General features: G+C 51.5%; 1 protein-coding gene across 1 annotated transcript; it reads left to right on the top strand.

Moving 5' to 3' along the window:
• Window positions 1-3777: 3777 nt before the first annotated feature.
• On the top strand, window positions 3778-16070 carry THEMIS2 (thymocyte selection associated family member 2). Its single transcript, XM_082347908.1, has 6 exons — window positions 3778-3968; window positions 6207-6347; window positions 8951-9361; window positions 10997-12063; window positions 14473-14629; window positions 15061-16070. Exons 1-6 carry the CDS (start codon window positions 3875-3877, stop codon window positions 15111-15113), a joined length of 1923 nt encoding a protein of 640 aa, XP_082204034.1. The 5' UTR covers window positions 3778-3874; the 3' UTR covers window positions 15114-16070.
• The last annotated feature ends 286 nt before the right edge of the window (window positions 16071-16356 follow it).

Genomic DNA, 16356 nt, shown 5'->3' with positions numbered 1-16356 from the left:
GCAGGCGGATTCTTAACCACTGCACCACCAGGGAAGTCCTGAAAACCCATCTTTTTATTCTTCATCCTCTACTATTATTCTAGACAAAATTGGGTTGTGTAGAAATCTGTCAGACTTACGTGATCCCCTGAAACATATGGGGGAGAGATGAAGAATTGCCGTTTTCTCTGGCCTGCTGAAGGAGCAGCAGAGCTGGGTTAAAATCCAAGCATCTCCACTTTCTCATTGTCCAATCTTAGGCAAGTCCCTTCACTTGTCTGAGCCTCAGTTTCCTCATCTGTAAAGTGGGAATAACATTTGTCTTGCCTACTCATAGGGAGGATTAACTGAGTGAACGGTTGTATAGGTCCTGCTTGGAGGCCCTAGGGGTTCAGAGAATCACCCTTGGTGGTGTTTCTGGAAACATGTGGAAATGTCCCCTCCATCCCATCTCCTCTGCTTAGCAGACACTGTTCCTTGGTCTGGGGCCCCATGCGTGCCTCTGTGTCCTGCTCCTCTCAGCTCTTGCAAAGGTCTCTCTCCTTCCTTATCTTACTGCATCCAGCGGAGGCTCAGCAGCCTGTCAGCAGGACTGAAATACACCCTAAGAAGCTGTAAAAGCAAGCACGCCATCTGACCCAGAAATTCCGCCTCAGGAATCTATCCCAAGGAAGTCTTTTCCACCCATTCATCCAGTGAGTCATCAACAATGATGCTGATCATTGAGCACCTACTGTGTGCCAGGCCCTGTGCACTATGCTGGGGGTACAGTGGGGGGCAAAGCAGACTGGTACCCTGGTCTCTGCCCCTCAGAAGCCACCTGTCTAATTGCTGAGGAACAATTAAGCAAATAATTACACAGATAAATATACAACTGCAAATTGGAATGGCAAGGAAATGGTTTCAGTATGTCGGTTGTAGTAGGCTTTTGCCTACTGATTTTGGTAAGTCCACTTCTGTGCCCAGGAATCTGGGAGAATGCTCACAAGATAAAACCAAGTGAAGGGGTGGATTTGAAATTTCTGTTGAGGGTTATTACACAGGAACAACTTCTTCTTCCTCTCCTTCTTCTCCCTCTTCTCCTTCTTCCTCTCCTTCTCCTTCTCCTTCTTCTTCTTCTTCTTGCAAAGCTGAATTTATTTATTTATCTATCAATTTATTTATCTGTCTTCCAGTTTTCTTGATATAGTTGGCATACAGCACTGTATAAATTTCAGGTGTCAGCATAATGATCTGACTTGCACACTTCGTGAAGATTAGTGAATATGCATCAGCTCATATAGGTACAAAAATAAAGAAATAAAAAAAAAGTTTTTTCCTTGTGATGAGAACTCTTATGATTTGCCCTTAACAACTTTCATATATAACATACATCAGTGTTAGTTGTATTTATCATGTTCTACATTATATACCTAGTACTATTTATCTTATAACTGTACCTTTTGCCTGTCTTCTTCCGATTTCCCCTCCCACTACCTATACCTCTGGTAACTACAAATCTGATCTCTTTTCCTTTGAGTTTGTTTGTCTTTTGAAGTATAATTGACCTACGACACTATGTTAGTTCCTGCTGCACAACACAGTGATTCAATATTTCTATACATTTCAAAATGATCACCATACTAAGATATAACGTAGTTATTGACTATATTCCTCACACTGTATATTTCTTACTGGTGACTCATTTATTTTGCAAGTGGAAGTTTGTACTACAGGAGCTTCTTCTTGAAGGTCAGGGCTGGACCTGATTTCAGCTGGGCCATGGGACAGGCAGTGGTGTCTGTAAATGTCTATGCAAGGAAAGAAAAAGACGGAAAGAAAAAGACAAAAAGTACAGGCAACACAGTGGCAAGGAGCACTCTCAGCTACCAGAGTATGGTTTCTAAACACCATTCTCCAATAAAAGGAAGCAAGTCTTCTGGGAGAAATGCCTGATTGTAGGGTGAGGGCAGGGAAAAGACAAGATGACCCTGGAGCATCTGATAGCACCAGGCAGTAAGGAAGTGCTCAGAGAAGGGAACAATGGGGGTATGGCAAAGGGTCCCAGGAGCCAGACTTGGCGAACTCCCAAAGCTGGAACAATCTGAGAAACAAAATAAATAATGTAGTATTAGATTATAGTCAAAAGTATAAATTAAATATACATGAGTCCATACTGACATAAATAATTGAATAAATAAATGGGGGAGAAGAGACAAATCTTTCTTACAGAAGAATTCCAAATAATTTATTTGGATGCTGCCCCCTCCAGGAAGCGGGGCGGAGTTCCCCCTGAGTGTTCCTTCCAAAGAGCAGCTTTACTGTGGTGAAACCTGGAAACACCACCTTAACCAAGTGGTCAAGTTTAACATCACAGTGAGAAGTCACGCTGATATGTCATGTGCCCCCGGCAGGGTGTGATGAGAAGGACACCTCACCTTGGTAGTATCCTCCCCCTAAAATTCATAACCCCAGTCTAGTCATGAGGAAGACATCAGAAAACAAAAACAACAACAAATTGAGGGACATTCTGCAAAAATACCTGACCAGTACTCTTTAAGACGGTCAAGGTTATAAGAACAAGGTCAAGGAAAGGTTGAGAAAGTGTCACAGACAGGAGACATTATGACTAAATGCAACATGGAATCCTGGTTGGGATCCTGAGCCAGAAAAAGGACAGCAGTGAAAAAACAGATAAAATCCAAATAAAGTCTGTAGTTCAGTTAACAGCAACGCAGCAATGTTGGTTTCTTAGGTTTGGCAAATGCATCCTGGTAATGTGAGATGTTACCAACAGGGGAATTTGAAACTAGCTGAGGGATATATGGGAAATCTCTACTATTTTTGCAACTTTAAATCAAAAATTAACAACAAACAAACAAACCACCACACACACACCCAGGCAGAATAAACAGTAGAAAGAAACACAGCAAAATGTTCGTTATATTTGGGAAAAGAATGTTCTATTTTTATTTGTCAAATGTCTTTAATTAGGGTTTATTCTTTTTATTTTAAACTTTTGTTATTATTTCTGATTAGAAGTCTTCTGTTATTTTATAGGGACAAAAAACGAAATAAAGCATTTTGTACAATATCTATATCATCTCATTTAATCCTCACGATCAGTTTAGAAAAGATTCTTTCTACCATTTTATAGATGAGGAAACTAAAACTCAACATCAAAGTGATTTGCCTAAAATTATATAACAAGGCAGAGGAGGAGCTGGGACTTGAACCTCTGTCTGACTCCTGAGGCACAGGGAGATGGAAAATCCTTATCCCCTCTGGGGTCAGGAGAAGTGGTTGGTCTCTCTCCTAAGCAGATTTCTCTTTAGCCCAAGGAAGAATTTTTAAGTAGAACTGCGTCCTGGAAAGGTAATGAGCGGCAGAGGACCATGGAGTGTCCCGGAGAGGGATTCGGGAGACCTGATGCTCTATCTTCCTCCTCAGACCCAAAGCGCAGGCTGTGTCCCTCCTGTGCGACTCAGAACTGCACCAGGAGGGCCGTGTTTCCTCGTTCGGAGAGAACAGGGGGTGATAACGGGGGTGGGTGGGAGTCGGGGGTTTCTTCTTCATCTTCATCCTCGTCCTCCCTCCACTATGGGGCACCTCACTGACGACTGGGCACGTAGGGACCAGCTTTTATTTACTCAGAGCCTCCCGGATGTCAGGTCCTGGTCTTGACCTTCTAAATCCTGCCACCAATGTGAGAGGTGGGTACTGCAACCCCCTTGTAGAAACAAGGGAACTGAGGCCGGGAGAGAGAGGTGGCGCGTCCCAGAACGCGGCGTCGCATTCCCAACGCCCCTGGGCGGGGCGCTCCAGCCAACCCCGCCCCGCTGGGCCGGCCGGGCGGGGTTGCCGCGCTCGGCGGCGGGCGGGCAGTTCAGTCCGCGTCCAGCGAGCCGCGCGGACCATGGAGCCCGTGTCGCTGCAGGACTTCGTGTGCGCCCTGGACCCTGCCTCCCTCCCGCGTGTGCTGCGGGTCTGCTCGGGTGTCTACTTCCAGGGTGAGTGAAGGGCCGAGACCCCTCCGACCCCGGCCCCGCGGCGGACCGGTTCTCCCTGCCAGGGCGTTAGAAACCCGGGACCCTGCGCCCTGGGTTCGAATCCCGACGCTGCCGCTACCCAAGCTGTGTGATTTGGGGCCACACTCCAACTTCTCCGGGTCACGGCTTTTGCTTCCGTGGAATGCGGGATCGCTGATTGCCCCGCAGGGTGGTGATGGAAAGTCCATGAGCTCAGATACTCAAGTGGGTGGAACCGAGCCAAGCTGGGGTGGAACGGTGGTGCGCATTGCATGAGGTCCGACCGTGCGGGGTCGCGGCATTCAGGCGCTCACGACGCCGGGCTGTTGTTTGATTCTGAAGAGCCAGGTCAGCCTTCCCCTCCGTATGCCCTCCCATTTCCTCCCCCTCGACGCCTATCTACACGTCCTTCCTTCAGTCCCCCCATCCCGCCTTTGCTCTCTGCTTGGCACTGGGCCGTACTTGATCCGATCAACTCTTCAGTTCTCAGCTAAAATGATTCCTCCTCCGGGAAGCCTTCCTGGCTCCTTGCACACCTGCACATCTGCCCACCTGGCCGCAGCCCGCCTGGTTCACAGGGATGGTACACAGCTGGGGCTTAGTAGTCATTGCCTGAAAGAGTGAGAGGGGAGGGATTGACAGGCAGTGAGGGGAGAGACGGCGGCTCTGAGGGTGAGGGAGGACCTGTGGGCAACTGAGTGGGAAAGGTGGAGGAGGAGGAGAGAGGGAAGTGAGAGTCTGGGTGGGGTGCGGGAGGCTCCTTCCTTAGAGAGCAAACTATTTCTGAGTGCCCTGCCTCATCCTGTTGCCTCCATCCGCTCCCTTGCTCTACCACAGCAGCTTCCAGAAAAGTGTTCTGAGGCCCCAAGTGGGGTTCCTAGATCAAGGGTGAGACACATGGAGGGCCCCACAGGGGGCAGGACGGGCCACCACACCATGGGGTCTCGCCAGGCCCACTTGGGACTCTGAGGGATCTGGGTTCAAATCCTGCTCTCTCTGGGGGCTTCCTGCAGGCATCTGTGCTCTGTTTGCCCTCCTCCTGACACCCCCTCCCACTGTGTGTCACAATACTTGCGTTTCCTCATTATGCTCCCCCTGGGGGGGGTGCGGGAGTGGCGGAAGTGAGGGTAAGAGAAGAATCTGACAGGATGAGAGTGTGGGAGTGGGGTGAGGTGGAGGGGGGCAGGTGGTGATACTGATGGGGCAGATGCCTGTGGTCACCGCGTGGTTAGGAGCCCCAGTTTGGAGGCAAATGTCCTGGGCGGAGTCCCAATTCTGCCTCCTATTACCTGATTATCTCGGGCGGCCCATTCACCCTTGCCAAGGCTCGGTTTCCGTATTTAGGAAAGAGAAACTGTCCTTCCCTCCAGGGGCAGTCATGAGTCTTAAGTGCCATGACACATCTGCAGTGCCGAGCACAGCGCCGGGCATATAGTTAGTTCTCGGCACCAGGGCTGCTCTTGTTACCAGCCCCGAGCGTCTGTAGACAGAAGTGTGTGTTTTATGAGCCTGTGTGTATTTTCCTGGGGATAAGGGGTGGGATTTTCATCCGTTTCTCAGGGCTGTTGTAAAGGACCCTGCTGGGGCTGCCCTGGGGGTGGAGTAGAGGCAGGTGGCCTGGAGGCTCGCCCACCCGCACTGTCTGTCCCTCATCAGCAGGATGGGTCGCTGTGTGTGAGAGATCTTTACTGAGCACCTTCCATGCTCTGGACCCTGCTATAGCCCTTTAAACCTTGTAAGTCAGGGCCCAGACCCGCCTACTGGGCCCACCCTGTCAGCGGCCCGCCATCCTCTCCTGTGCTTCCCTTAACAGAAAGTCATCTGAAGAAGAAAGCGCCAGTGTGGGTGTTTGGCTTTGTGTGATCTCGGGGCAGTCACTGAACCTCCCTGGGCCTGATTTTGTAGCTAATAAGGGAACTGGGATTTACTGGGTTGTTTACTCATTCATGACTTAAACACACACACTTCGGGGCTGGGCCTGTGCTGGCTGAGATGGATCAGTCCTGCCCTGTGAGCTGAGTTCGGGAGGCAAGGGGATGTGACCACAGAGGGGTACAGTCAGTGCTAAAACAAGGCAGAGCGGCCTCAGGGAAGGGCACTCCAGGCACCGCAACAATGTGTGCAAAGGTGTGGCCGAGCAGTGCCTGGGGGGAGCAGGGCACGGGCCGCCCAGCGCTTGGCCTTTACTGAACGGGTGAAACTGGCTCTTTGTCTCCGCAGGCTCTGTCTATGAGATCTCTGGGAATGAGTGCTCCCTCTCCACAGGAGACCTGATCAAGGTCACCTGTGTTCGCCTCCAGAAGGTGGTCTGCGAGAACCCGGGGACGGGCCAGACCATGGAGCTCGCTCCCAACTTCCAGGGTAAGGCAGGCACCTCTATCTCCCTGAGTGCCCTGGAACCCTCCAGGCACACCCTCGGGCACACGCAACCCCAGCACAAACTCCCACCCCTCTGGGTGGGCACACACTGCTCTCACATCCACCGCTACCCAGCCCCGAGACCCGAATGTCCTCTGAGTGCTCTGACGGTGCCCTGAGCTGGCGTCACTGCATCCTCTCCGTGTCCATCTCTGATTACATCTGCCTCTTGGCTGGGCCTTTTTTTGTTTCATGTCTTTGTCCACATGCCAGTTTTTGTATTCGCTCCCACATTCACTCACCAAACATTTATTGACACTTGCTGTGTGCCAGGCCTCGTGCTGGGGGCTGGGGTGTGGGGTTCGGGATGAAGCAGATGCAGCCCTCTCCGGTGGGGAGTTTCCAGGATGGCAGTGAGGAGGACAACAGCACAAGTAGGCACCAGTTTGGAGAGGGCTCCGGGCAGGAGTGGCCTGCCTCAGAGGTCTGTGCAGGCTTCCTGGAGGAGGTGGCACCTCAGCTGGAGGAAGGATCCCAGCTAGAGGGAGTAGCATGAGCACACTGGTGCTCCAGAAACCCCCCGTAGCGCAGTCACTGGAGGAGGTGTGTAGTGTGGTGGACCATGGGCCTGGACGCTGAAGCCAGCAGCCTGGATGGGAATCCCACCTCTGCCGGCTACTAGCTGTGGCCGTGGTTAGCTTCCTCTTCTGTAATGGGGCAGTCAGCCTTGATGTGACGATTAAGTGAGTTGCCATGTATGATGCACTTAGAACAGGGCTGGGCTCAGAGCAGGCACCCTCTGCAGGCTTGTTCTCAGTATGGTTTCCTGTGATGGCTGAAGGGGACCAGTGAGGGCATGGGTTCCAGGTGAGGGGAAGTGGTGGGGAGGTGAGTGGGAGTCAGACCGCAGGGGGGCGGGGGGAGCTTGTGTGGGGCACGGACACATTTCGTTCTTTTTTTTTAATTTAATTTTTAAATAAATTTATTTATTTATTTAATTTTTGGCTGTGTTGGGTCTTCGTTGCTGCGCGTGGGCTTTTCTCTAGTTGCGGCGAGTGGGGGCTACTGTTCGTTGCGGTGCGCGGGCTTCTCACTGTGGTGGCTTCTCTTGCTGCGGAGCACGGGCTCTAGGCGCATGGGTTTCAGTAGTTGCAGCATGCAGGCTCAGTAGTTGTGGCTCGTGGGCTCTAGAGCGCAGGCTCAGTAGTTGTGGCGCACGGGCTTAGCTGCTCCGTGGCATGTGGGATCTTTCCAGACCAGGGATCGAACCCGTGTCCCCTGCATTGGCAGGCGGATTCTTAAGCACTGCGCCACAGCACTGCGCCACCAGGGAAGTTCCCACATTTCGGTCTTTATTTTGAAGGTATTAAGTAGCCAAAGAGCTTTTAAATAGGGAAGTGATGTGTTTTGTTTTGTATTTTGAGGTTTTTAAAAAATTTGAAATAATTTCAAATTTACAGAAGACTTGCTAGAACTCCTGTATACTGTTTATCCAGATTGACCAGTTAAGCATGTTGTTACATTTGCATTCCCTCTCTCTGTATATTATATATACATACACACACACACATATATACATATGAACATATATTACTATATATGTGTGTGTATATATATCTTTTTTCTGAACCATCTGAGAGTTATAGACATGATGCCCCATTACATCTGAATATTACTCCCAATATTTAGCTTAGCTCCTAAAAAACAAGGACATTCACTCACAAAACTGTAGTTCAGTGATTAAATTCAGGAAATTTAATATTGATACAATACTACTGTCTAACCCACAGTCTGTATTCAGATTTCACCAGCTGCCCTACTAATGTCCTTGATAGCCCGGTGTTTGCCTTGATCCAGAATCTAGTCCCAGATTGCACATGACATTCAGTTGGCCTCCTTTAGTCTCCTTCAGGCTGGAATAGTTCCTCAGCCTTCCTTTGTCTTGATATCAACATTTTTGAAGAGTCCAGATCAGTACGTTTGCAGAATGTCCCTCAGACCGACTTTGTGTGGTGCTTCCTTGAATAGATTTGTGTTGAGGGTTTTGGGCAGGAAGACCCTGGAAGTGATATTATGTCCAGACATGGGGTATTTTAGGCCAGTCTGGTGGCAGAAGAATGGACAGGGCAGGGGGAGGGGTAGAGGGGTGGTCAGAGGTCATTTGGCCGGTAGCTCCTGGGTTTCTAGTTTGGGAGGGACTGTGGCACTCACCCACCCAGGATGGGGTGGTAGGTGCTGGTGTGTGGGAATGGAGCAGTGGTGAGGTATCTGGAGACAAAGATGGCAAAGTGAGAGGCAGGTGGGGTCGGGAGGTAGGAAAATGTGGCAGTGTGTCTGTTCTGTCTCTGGTGACAATCCCTCTGTGTCCGTGCCTGTGTGAGCAGGAACTGTCCCCACCCCTGCCCTCACTGTCCATTTGCAATGGTCACTTGCTGCCTGCCGTCCCTCAGCCCTGCAGCCTGGATATCCAAGTGCTGGCCCACCCTTGGCCCCTGTCCTCGGGGGATTCTGGCTGGTTCTCTGCAGCCAGATCTGGGCATGGGATATGCGGCCCTGGGCCCGGCAAAGGTCTGCCCCACCCTGACACCCACTGCTGTGCCCCACAGGCAACTTCAGCCCCCTCACTGGCCCCCGGAGCTATGGAACCCTGGAGGAGCTGGTCTCTGCTGCAACCCAGAGCTCCAAGCAGCTGCCCATCTGCTTCATGTCGACCCACAGAATCACCACCAAGGCCAGGGTGGTGCCTCAGGAGCAGCCCCTCAAGCTTGAGGCTGTGGAAATGCACCTCGGGACCTGCTGTGCCTGCTGTGTGCTGGGCACCGGGGCCCAGCAGGTCCTTCTGCACCTGCCCCTGTCCCAGAAGGGGCCCTTCTGGGAACTGCAGCCTGGGCCCCCTCGGACTCTGCTCCAGGTGCTGCAGGACCCGGCCCTGAGGGACACCATCCTCACCTGCCCCGCCCTCCCCTGGCGCTCCCTGACCCTGATGCCCCAGTACGAGGTCGAAGCCATCATGCACTGTGAGTTCCCCGGGCAGGTGGGTGGGCCTGGGGGCGGGAGGGGCAGAGGAGGCCCTGGGGAGCTGCTCTGATGGGAAGATGCCCCCTATCCCCGTGGATAATCCAGGGATTCCAGGTGGTTTACCTGGTATATACAACGTAACAGAATAAAGAATCCCCAATAGTGGAAGTTAGGTGCAAAAGGAGATAGGAAAACGGGTAACTTGAGTGAGGTCCCACGTACTTTATAAAGTTTGGCAAAAGTCGGGTTGTGAGGTTGCCCGCAGCTAGGACAAAGAAACATAGTGTTAGAAAGTGCAGCGTTGACCGTTTGCTCAGGAGAAATATATTTCCCTGTTGCTGGGGAGAGCAGGATTGTTCGTGAAGGGCCTCCCGTCTGGGAGGGTACTGTCTGGCCGAATCCCCCGGCTGTTTCATAGGTTACTTCTTAGGACAGGCTGGTGGCTGCACAGAGGGTTGGTGAAACAGAGGCAGAACCTGGCCAGGTCTGGCCGGTCGGAGGCCCAGCTGGAGCAGAGGTAGAAGAATGGGTGTATGTGTAGAGGTCCCCAGGGCACCCCCATTCTTCTACCTCCACTCAGCCTTGGCCTCTTGACTGGCCAGGTTCTGCCTCTGCCTCACCAACCCTTCTCTGGATTCTGCCAGCAGTCTGACTGAGGACTGTCCTAAGAAACAACCTATGCTTTGTTTACTAGTTTTTGTAAAAATAACGAGTTGGCTACCCTGGAGAATGAGGCAGCTCAGGTAATTTACAAAGCATTCTGAAGAAAAAACACAACAGCGTAACGAACCCGCATGTGCCCATCTCCCAGCTTCAGCCAATTATCAGCTCATCTGGCACAGGGCAAAAATCCCAACCACGTGACCTGAGGGAAGTCACCACCACTCCTCGGAGCCCCAGTGTTCTCATCTGCAAAACAGGGAGAACATTCCCTGTTCTGTCTTCCGTGTGGTGCGGCTCAGACAACATAGTGGGTGGGCTAGTTTTCCTCAGACTCTTACAGAGTTTATGCACCAGGCGCTATCAATGCCAGGACAGGGGGAGGCTGTCCAAAGTCATGTAGTCAGTGTCTTTCTTGATTTGGTTCTATCTATTTAAATCCAGAAAGGATTTGGAAAGACAGCTTATAAAATTACATTCAAAATTCAATTAAAATTTTTAAAGGGAACTGATTGGATATTCAGTGATATTAAGGAAGTATCAAATTATTATTACTTCAATGTGATCATAGCCTAGCGGTTATTATTTTTGAAATTTTAATTACCCCTTCTTTTAGCAATACACATTGAAATAGTCACAGATGGCAAGATGTGATTATTCTGATTCCAAATAATCCAGTGGAGGGGGAATGGATAGATGGGGGTATAAAGGAAAGAAAATGGGCCATGGGTTAAATGTTGAAGCTGGGTGACAGGTACATTGGGGTTCACTATACTATTCTACTTTTATAAATATTTTAAAAACTTTTTATAGTAACTTTTTAAAAAGAGGTTGAAGGAAAGAGTGGGCAAGGAATCTGGTACGATAGGAAAACGCTGGTAGGAAAGAAAAGATGAAGACAGGAAAGAGGTTAGCAGGCTCAGACCTCTGAGGGGTGGAGCGTGCGCGCCAGGGCTGACCTCTCCCCTCCACAGTGCGCAGGACCATCGTGAAGATCCCCTCCACCCTGGAGGTTGACGTGGAGGATATCACCGCCTCCTCTCAGCACATCCACTTCATGCAACCGCTGCTGCTGAGCGAGGCCCTGGCCCGGGGAGGCCCCTTCCCCCTGCCCACAGAGATCCTGGAAGTTCCGGAGGGGCCCCCCATCTTCCTCAGCCCGTGGCTGAGCTCCTTACAGAAGGGCCAGAGGCTCTGCATCTACGGCCTGGCCTCGCCACCCTGGCGGTTCCTGGCCTCAACCAAGGGCCGGAAAGTGCCCAGACACTTCATGATCTCCGGGGCCTACCAGGGCAAGCTGCGGCGGCGGCCGAGAGAGTTCCCCACGGCCTACGACCTCCTGGGTGCTCTCCAGCCAGGCCAGCCACTCCGGGTAGTGGCCACAAAGGACTGTGAAGGAGACGGGTTTGAGAACCCCGGGTTCATGTCCCTGGCCATGGGAGACAGGCTGGAGGTGTTGGGGTCTGGCCAGGCCCTTGGGGTTCAAGAGAGGGACATGGACGTCCTGGTGTGTCAGCGGCTGAGTGACCAGCCTGGGGAGGGAGAGGAGTATGAAGAGGCAGAGGACCAAGAACAGATTCTGCTGCCCCTCCACCTCTCTGGCGGCTTCGTGGAAGAGTTGGGTGATGGCCGGCGCTACAGCCTGCAGGATCTGATTGCCCAGTTCTCACTGCCCTGTGAGGTCAAGGTGGTGGCCAAGGACGCCAGCCACCCTGATGACCCTCTGCCCTCCTTCCTGGGCCTGCGGCTGGAGGAGAAGATCATGGAGCCCTTCTTGGTGGTCAGCCTAGACTCCAACCCTGAGATGTGCTTCGAGGTCCCTCCCCGGTGGCTGGACCTGACTGTCGTGGAAGCCGAGGGGCAGCCAAGCCAGCCGGCTGGGCCCCTCCCTGTAGTCCCAGTGGAGGAGCTGACAGAGGCCTTCTATTATCACCTTCGGAAGTCACCGGCCTTTGAGGGTCAAGCTCCCCCGCCCAGGCCTCCGAAAAGTAAGGGCCTCAGTGGGCAGAAGAAGCAGGTCAGCAAGGCGAAAGGCGTCAAGGTACCAACAGAACCCAAGTGGGCCGGGAGGGGCCACCTGTAGGGATCATTGGGGTCCTGCCATTTCTTCTTTGTCTGCCTGGCATCACGTGTCTCTTACAGCTGTACAGAACGTGCAGTTTCTTTCTTTATTTAGTTAGTTAGTTTTGAATTTTATTTTTTTATACAGCAGGTTCTTATTAGTTATCTATTTTGTACACATTAGTGTATATATGTCAACCCCGATCTCCCAGTTCATCCCACCGCCGCCACTACCCACCCACACCCGCTTTCGCCCCTTGGGGTCCATATGCTTGTTCTCTACATCTGTCTCTATTTCCAGAACGTGCAGTTTATAAACGTGCACGCTTTGTACCTATTATTCGATCCTGACCATCCTGACAATGGTGTGATCATCCATATTTTACAGTCGAGAAAATGAGGTCTCAGCGACTGTGAGACTCGCCCAAAGTCACACAGTTTATATACGGGGGGGGCCTGAACTGGAGCGGAAGCATTGTGACTCCAAGTTCACGGTGCTTTACCTCTCTCTGCTACCCCTGCTGTCACTCCTTAGCTCAAGCTACAGCATTTTTCACCTAAACTCTTTCAGCAGCCTCTTCAACCCCTCCCCACGGCTGTCAGAACGGCCTCCCACATCCTTCCCTGGTCACTATGGGGCCTCAGCCCCACCTTCTGAAACCTTCCGTGGCTCCCCATTGCTGGGGTAATGCGAACCCCTTAACACGGTATCCAGGGTCCTTCATAGCTGACTTCAGTCTCACCTTCCCAGGCCCACCTTCCACCACTGCTCAGCAGCTCCAACCACAGAGGAACTCCTGACGCTCTCGGTATGCCAGGATTCCTGCCTCAGCACTTCACACACGCCAGTCCTTTTGCCAGGAACGTTCTTCCTCCTTTCAGACTCACGGGCAAGGCTCAGCTCACCTTTCCTCCAAGGCGGTGACAGTTCTCCCTCTTCTGTAGTCACACTGCACGCTGTACATAGCTTGGAGGTGGGAGGCCATGTAGTTTTAATTAGTTGTACTTGGCCTCTGGCTAGAACAAGAGTCCTGTGGGGCAGGGACCTCCCACTCCAAGGCAGGCAGAGAAAGTGCTAGTGAGTCCGAACTGAACCAAACTGAATCACAACAAGCGGGCAAAGAATGTCAGAGTCAGAAACACGAAGTTCACGTCCCTGTTTCCTCACTCCGTGGGCTGTACTTCCTCTCTGGGCATGTTCCCTCACCAGTGAGCCTGGGATAACACCACTAACTCTCAGTGCTGTTTTGTTAGCCTCTACTAGTGGGGCGCTTACCCTGGGGTGGCCCCTTACACGTACGTACTGCCCCACCCAGCTCTCACGGCGTCCCTCTGAGGTGGGCGCTGATAGCCATGCTCTGCTGAGAATGGGGGGCATGGGGGGGTCGGGGGGGGAGTGATCTACATAAAAAGCACTTTGTAAACTGTAACAAGCATACTGTTTTGGGATGTGCAGAGACTTGGATTTCGTACTGTGTGGGGAGGCAGTGGGATGGCAGTGGAAGTTAAAAAGATGAACCCTGCGTGATCTCAGCCCCAGAAGGGGCTCGTATCTGTGGGGCAGGGGGTAGGGTAGTCGTTTTCTGACAGAACCAAAAATAGACTGGGACATCTGAAACACAGGCCTTGTGACAGTGCTGGAAAGAATGTGGTACAAAGAGTTGAGACCTCCGTCCCAGCCTTGGTTCCTGATGGCTCCTCTGGGATGGCTCCTGCTTTTTGCCCTAGAACCAGCAATATCCCCCCCTGGGAGTCAGTATTCTCTGCTGCTCATCAGGGAGCCGTACTGTTTGCTTCTGAAAGCATGACGTGGTGGGAAGAGGAGCAGCTTTACAGGCCACAGACATGGTTCTGCGTCCGAAGCCTGGCCCAGCCAGGGATCCCCTGTGCGAGGCTTGACGTGGCACGCTCTTTCTGAGCCTGGTTCCTCACGTGTGAACTGGGGACTCAAACAGCTCAGAGAGTCACTTGAGGATGAATGAACGGATATGCATACAGCTTCTGGCACATGGCAGGATTTCAGTAAAAGTCCTCTTCCTTCTGGGACCCCTCTCAGCTCTGCACTCTGTTTGTCCTGAGGCTTTGTGACTACTTTTTTCTCCTTCAGCAAAAGACTTGGAGGACAATGACCAAATCCCTGTGTAAAAACGCAGGGACACCCTGTCTCTAGCCCCCAACCCTGTCATCTCTCACCCTGGCCCCTTTCTCCCCTGCCAAAGAACAGTTCAAGTGCTTGTAGCAAAAACACCTGGGGTCCTGAGAAGCCATACACTGAAAAGGAAGTTCAGAGGGGAGCAGAGGAAGTGAGATTTGAAGGAAATTGCATTTCATGTACTCTCTTACTCCATTTCTTGGGACCCTGCTAACTTCTGCTTTTTCTCCCACTTAGTCTTCTGAAGCCTTCCAATTGCAGAAATCATCTCTGCTGCCTAAACCCAAGAGGAAGACCTTCCCAAAGGTCACCAAGGACAGCTGCAATTTATACAGTGAGATTCCTGGTCACAAGAAGGGTCTCAGGCTCACTAAGCCCATCACTCAGGATACAGGTGAGTCTGTCAGCCCCTGTTCACCCCTGTCTTTCCTTCTCCCCGCCCCCATGCCATTCTGCTGCTGCTTTTGCCTCTGATGGTGCTGGCCATACCCTCAGCAGGGCCCTGCCCGTGAGCGACCCTTCCACAGTCCCAGTTGGATGGACAGGCCTATATGAGATGGGCTGAGGCTGAAGGGTCCCTACTGTCCTTCTCCCAGTGGCTCCAGGGCCCTGGCAAGGAAAATGAGTTCATCCCCCAACTACCCTCCCCAAGGCACACAGGAGAATGTTTGCGAAGTGTTCAGACACAACAAACTGTGGTTTCTGGGCTAGCAAGGACCTTAGAGCATCCAGACCAAGCCCTCCCCTGTTCAAGGGAGGAAAGTACCCTAAAGAGGGGAAGGAACCTAAGGCCAAAGGTCCTCACTGACTTGGATTCTTTTGCAGATGATGAACATGATTACGAAGAAATACTTGAGCAGTTTCCGAAAACCCTCTAGGTGCTGGAGGAACCTTACTTCCTAACTGCTGCTTCTTAGGGAACCCGAGATATCAGCCAACTATTACACGCTTTTAGAGGACCTTGGACAAGGTCTCTCAGAAATCAGACTGTGGACAAGGAGTGGCCGGGTGGGGACGGACTGGAAATAGGAAAGACCCTGCACCAGCTTCCCTTTGGCTTCTTTGGGCCCAGCACCTTGCATTTGGCTCCTTCAGCCTCGGAGCTTTGGTATCAAGTAGCCAGCTGGGTTCTACTCAGTCCTGCACCCCAACACCAGTTGCCCCACTGGTTAGTGCAGAAAGGAATCCAAGAGACTGCCCACCTTGGTGACGGCAGCACAGTGCCTCCTGCCTCTTGGTAAAGGGGCCTCAATCCTGATCACACACTGCACTGAGAGGCTTTTGTAATGTTGGCCGCCCCTGCTCCACTCTCTCCTCCCTCTCCCCGTCCCCCACCCAGGCTCTGAGCCCCTGAGGGACCAGGACTGTCTTCCTCATCTCTGCAGCACCCAGCACATGACAGCTGTAGGTGACTATCCAAGATGATTTCACTTTAAAACCACAGAATAAAAATGACATCTGAGCTTCCGGAAAAATGATAAGAGATTATCACTTATTAAGTTCTGTCTGTGTACCAGACCCTTTACAAACCCTATCTAAATCAACTCTCTGAGGTAGACAAGGCCTGGTTTTAAAGGTTGGGAAACAAGCTAGTCTAGTGTGCTTCAGCGGGCAGGCTAGTCATGGGCCTGGGTCAGGATCCTTGCTCACCACCTACAAGTGATTTTAACCTCTCTAAGCTTCAGTTTCTTCACATGCGAAATGAAACTAAGTTATCTACCTCAAAAGATTGTTTTAAGGATCGATTGAGATAATGTCTGTACAGCATTTAGCACAGTGCCTGGCTCATAATAAACATTCAATAAACATGTTAGTATCATTACTGTTGACCAAGATTAGAGAGTTGTACCTGTCTCTAAAACCAACACCCCTTTCACATGCTTACGCTGTCTCCTAGTCATGGAATTCATCCCAGTGTTTATACTATGTTCCTGGGCTGTGGAGACAGAGCCAGTATAACGAGATAAGAGAAGAAATACAAGCCTGTGTCTATGCAGAGAATAACTAACTCCGTTTCCAGGGTCAGTTAAGGCCTGTTCAGTAAGGTAAGACCACAGCCCTCACTTCCTAGAAGTAGTGGGACTTTGGTTTCTTGGGCTAATGCAGTCACGGAACTAAGCA

This window comes from Balaenoptera borealis (assembly GCF_965194805.1).
Source record: "Balaenoptera borealis genome assembly, chromosome: 1".
Taxonomy (NCBI): domain Eukaryota; kingdom Metazoa; phylum Chordata; class Mammalia; order Artiodactyla; family Balaenopteridae; genus Balaenoptera; species Balaenoptera borealis.
The sequence above is the reverse complement of the archived record's forward strand: the minus strand, read 5'-3'. Positions and strand labels throughout refer to the sequence as shown.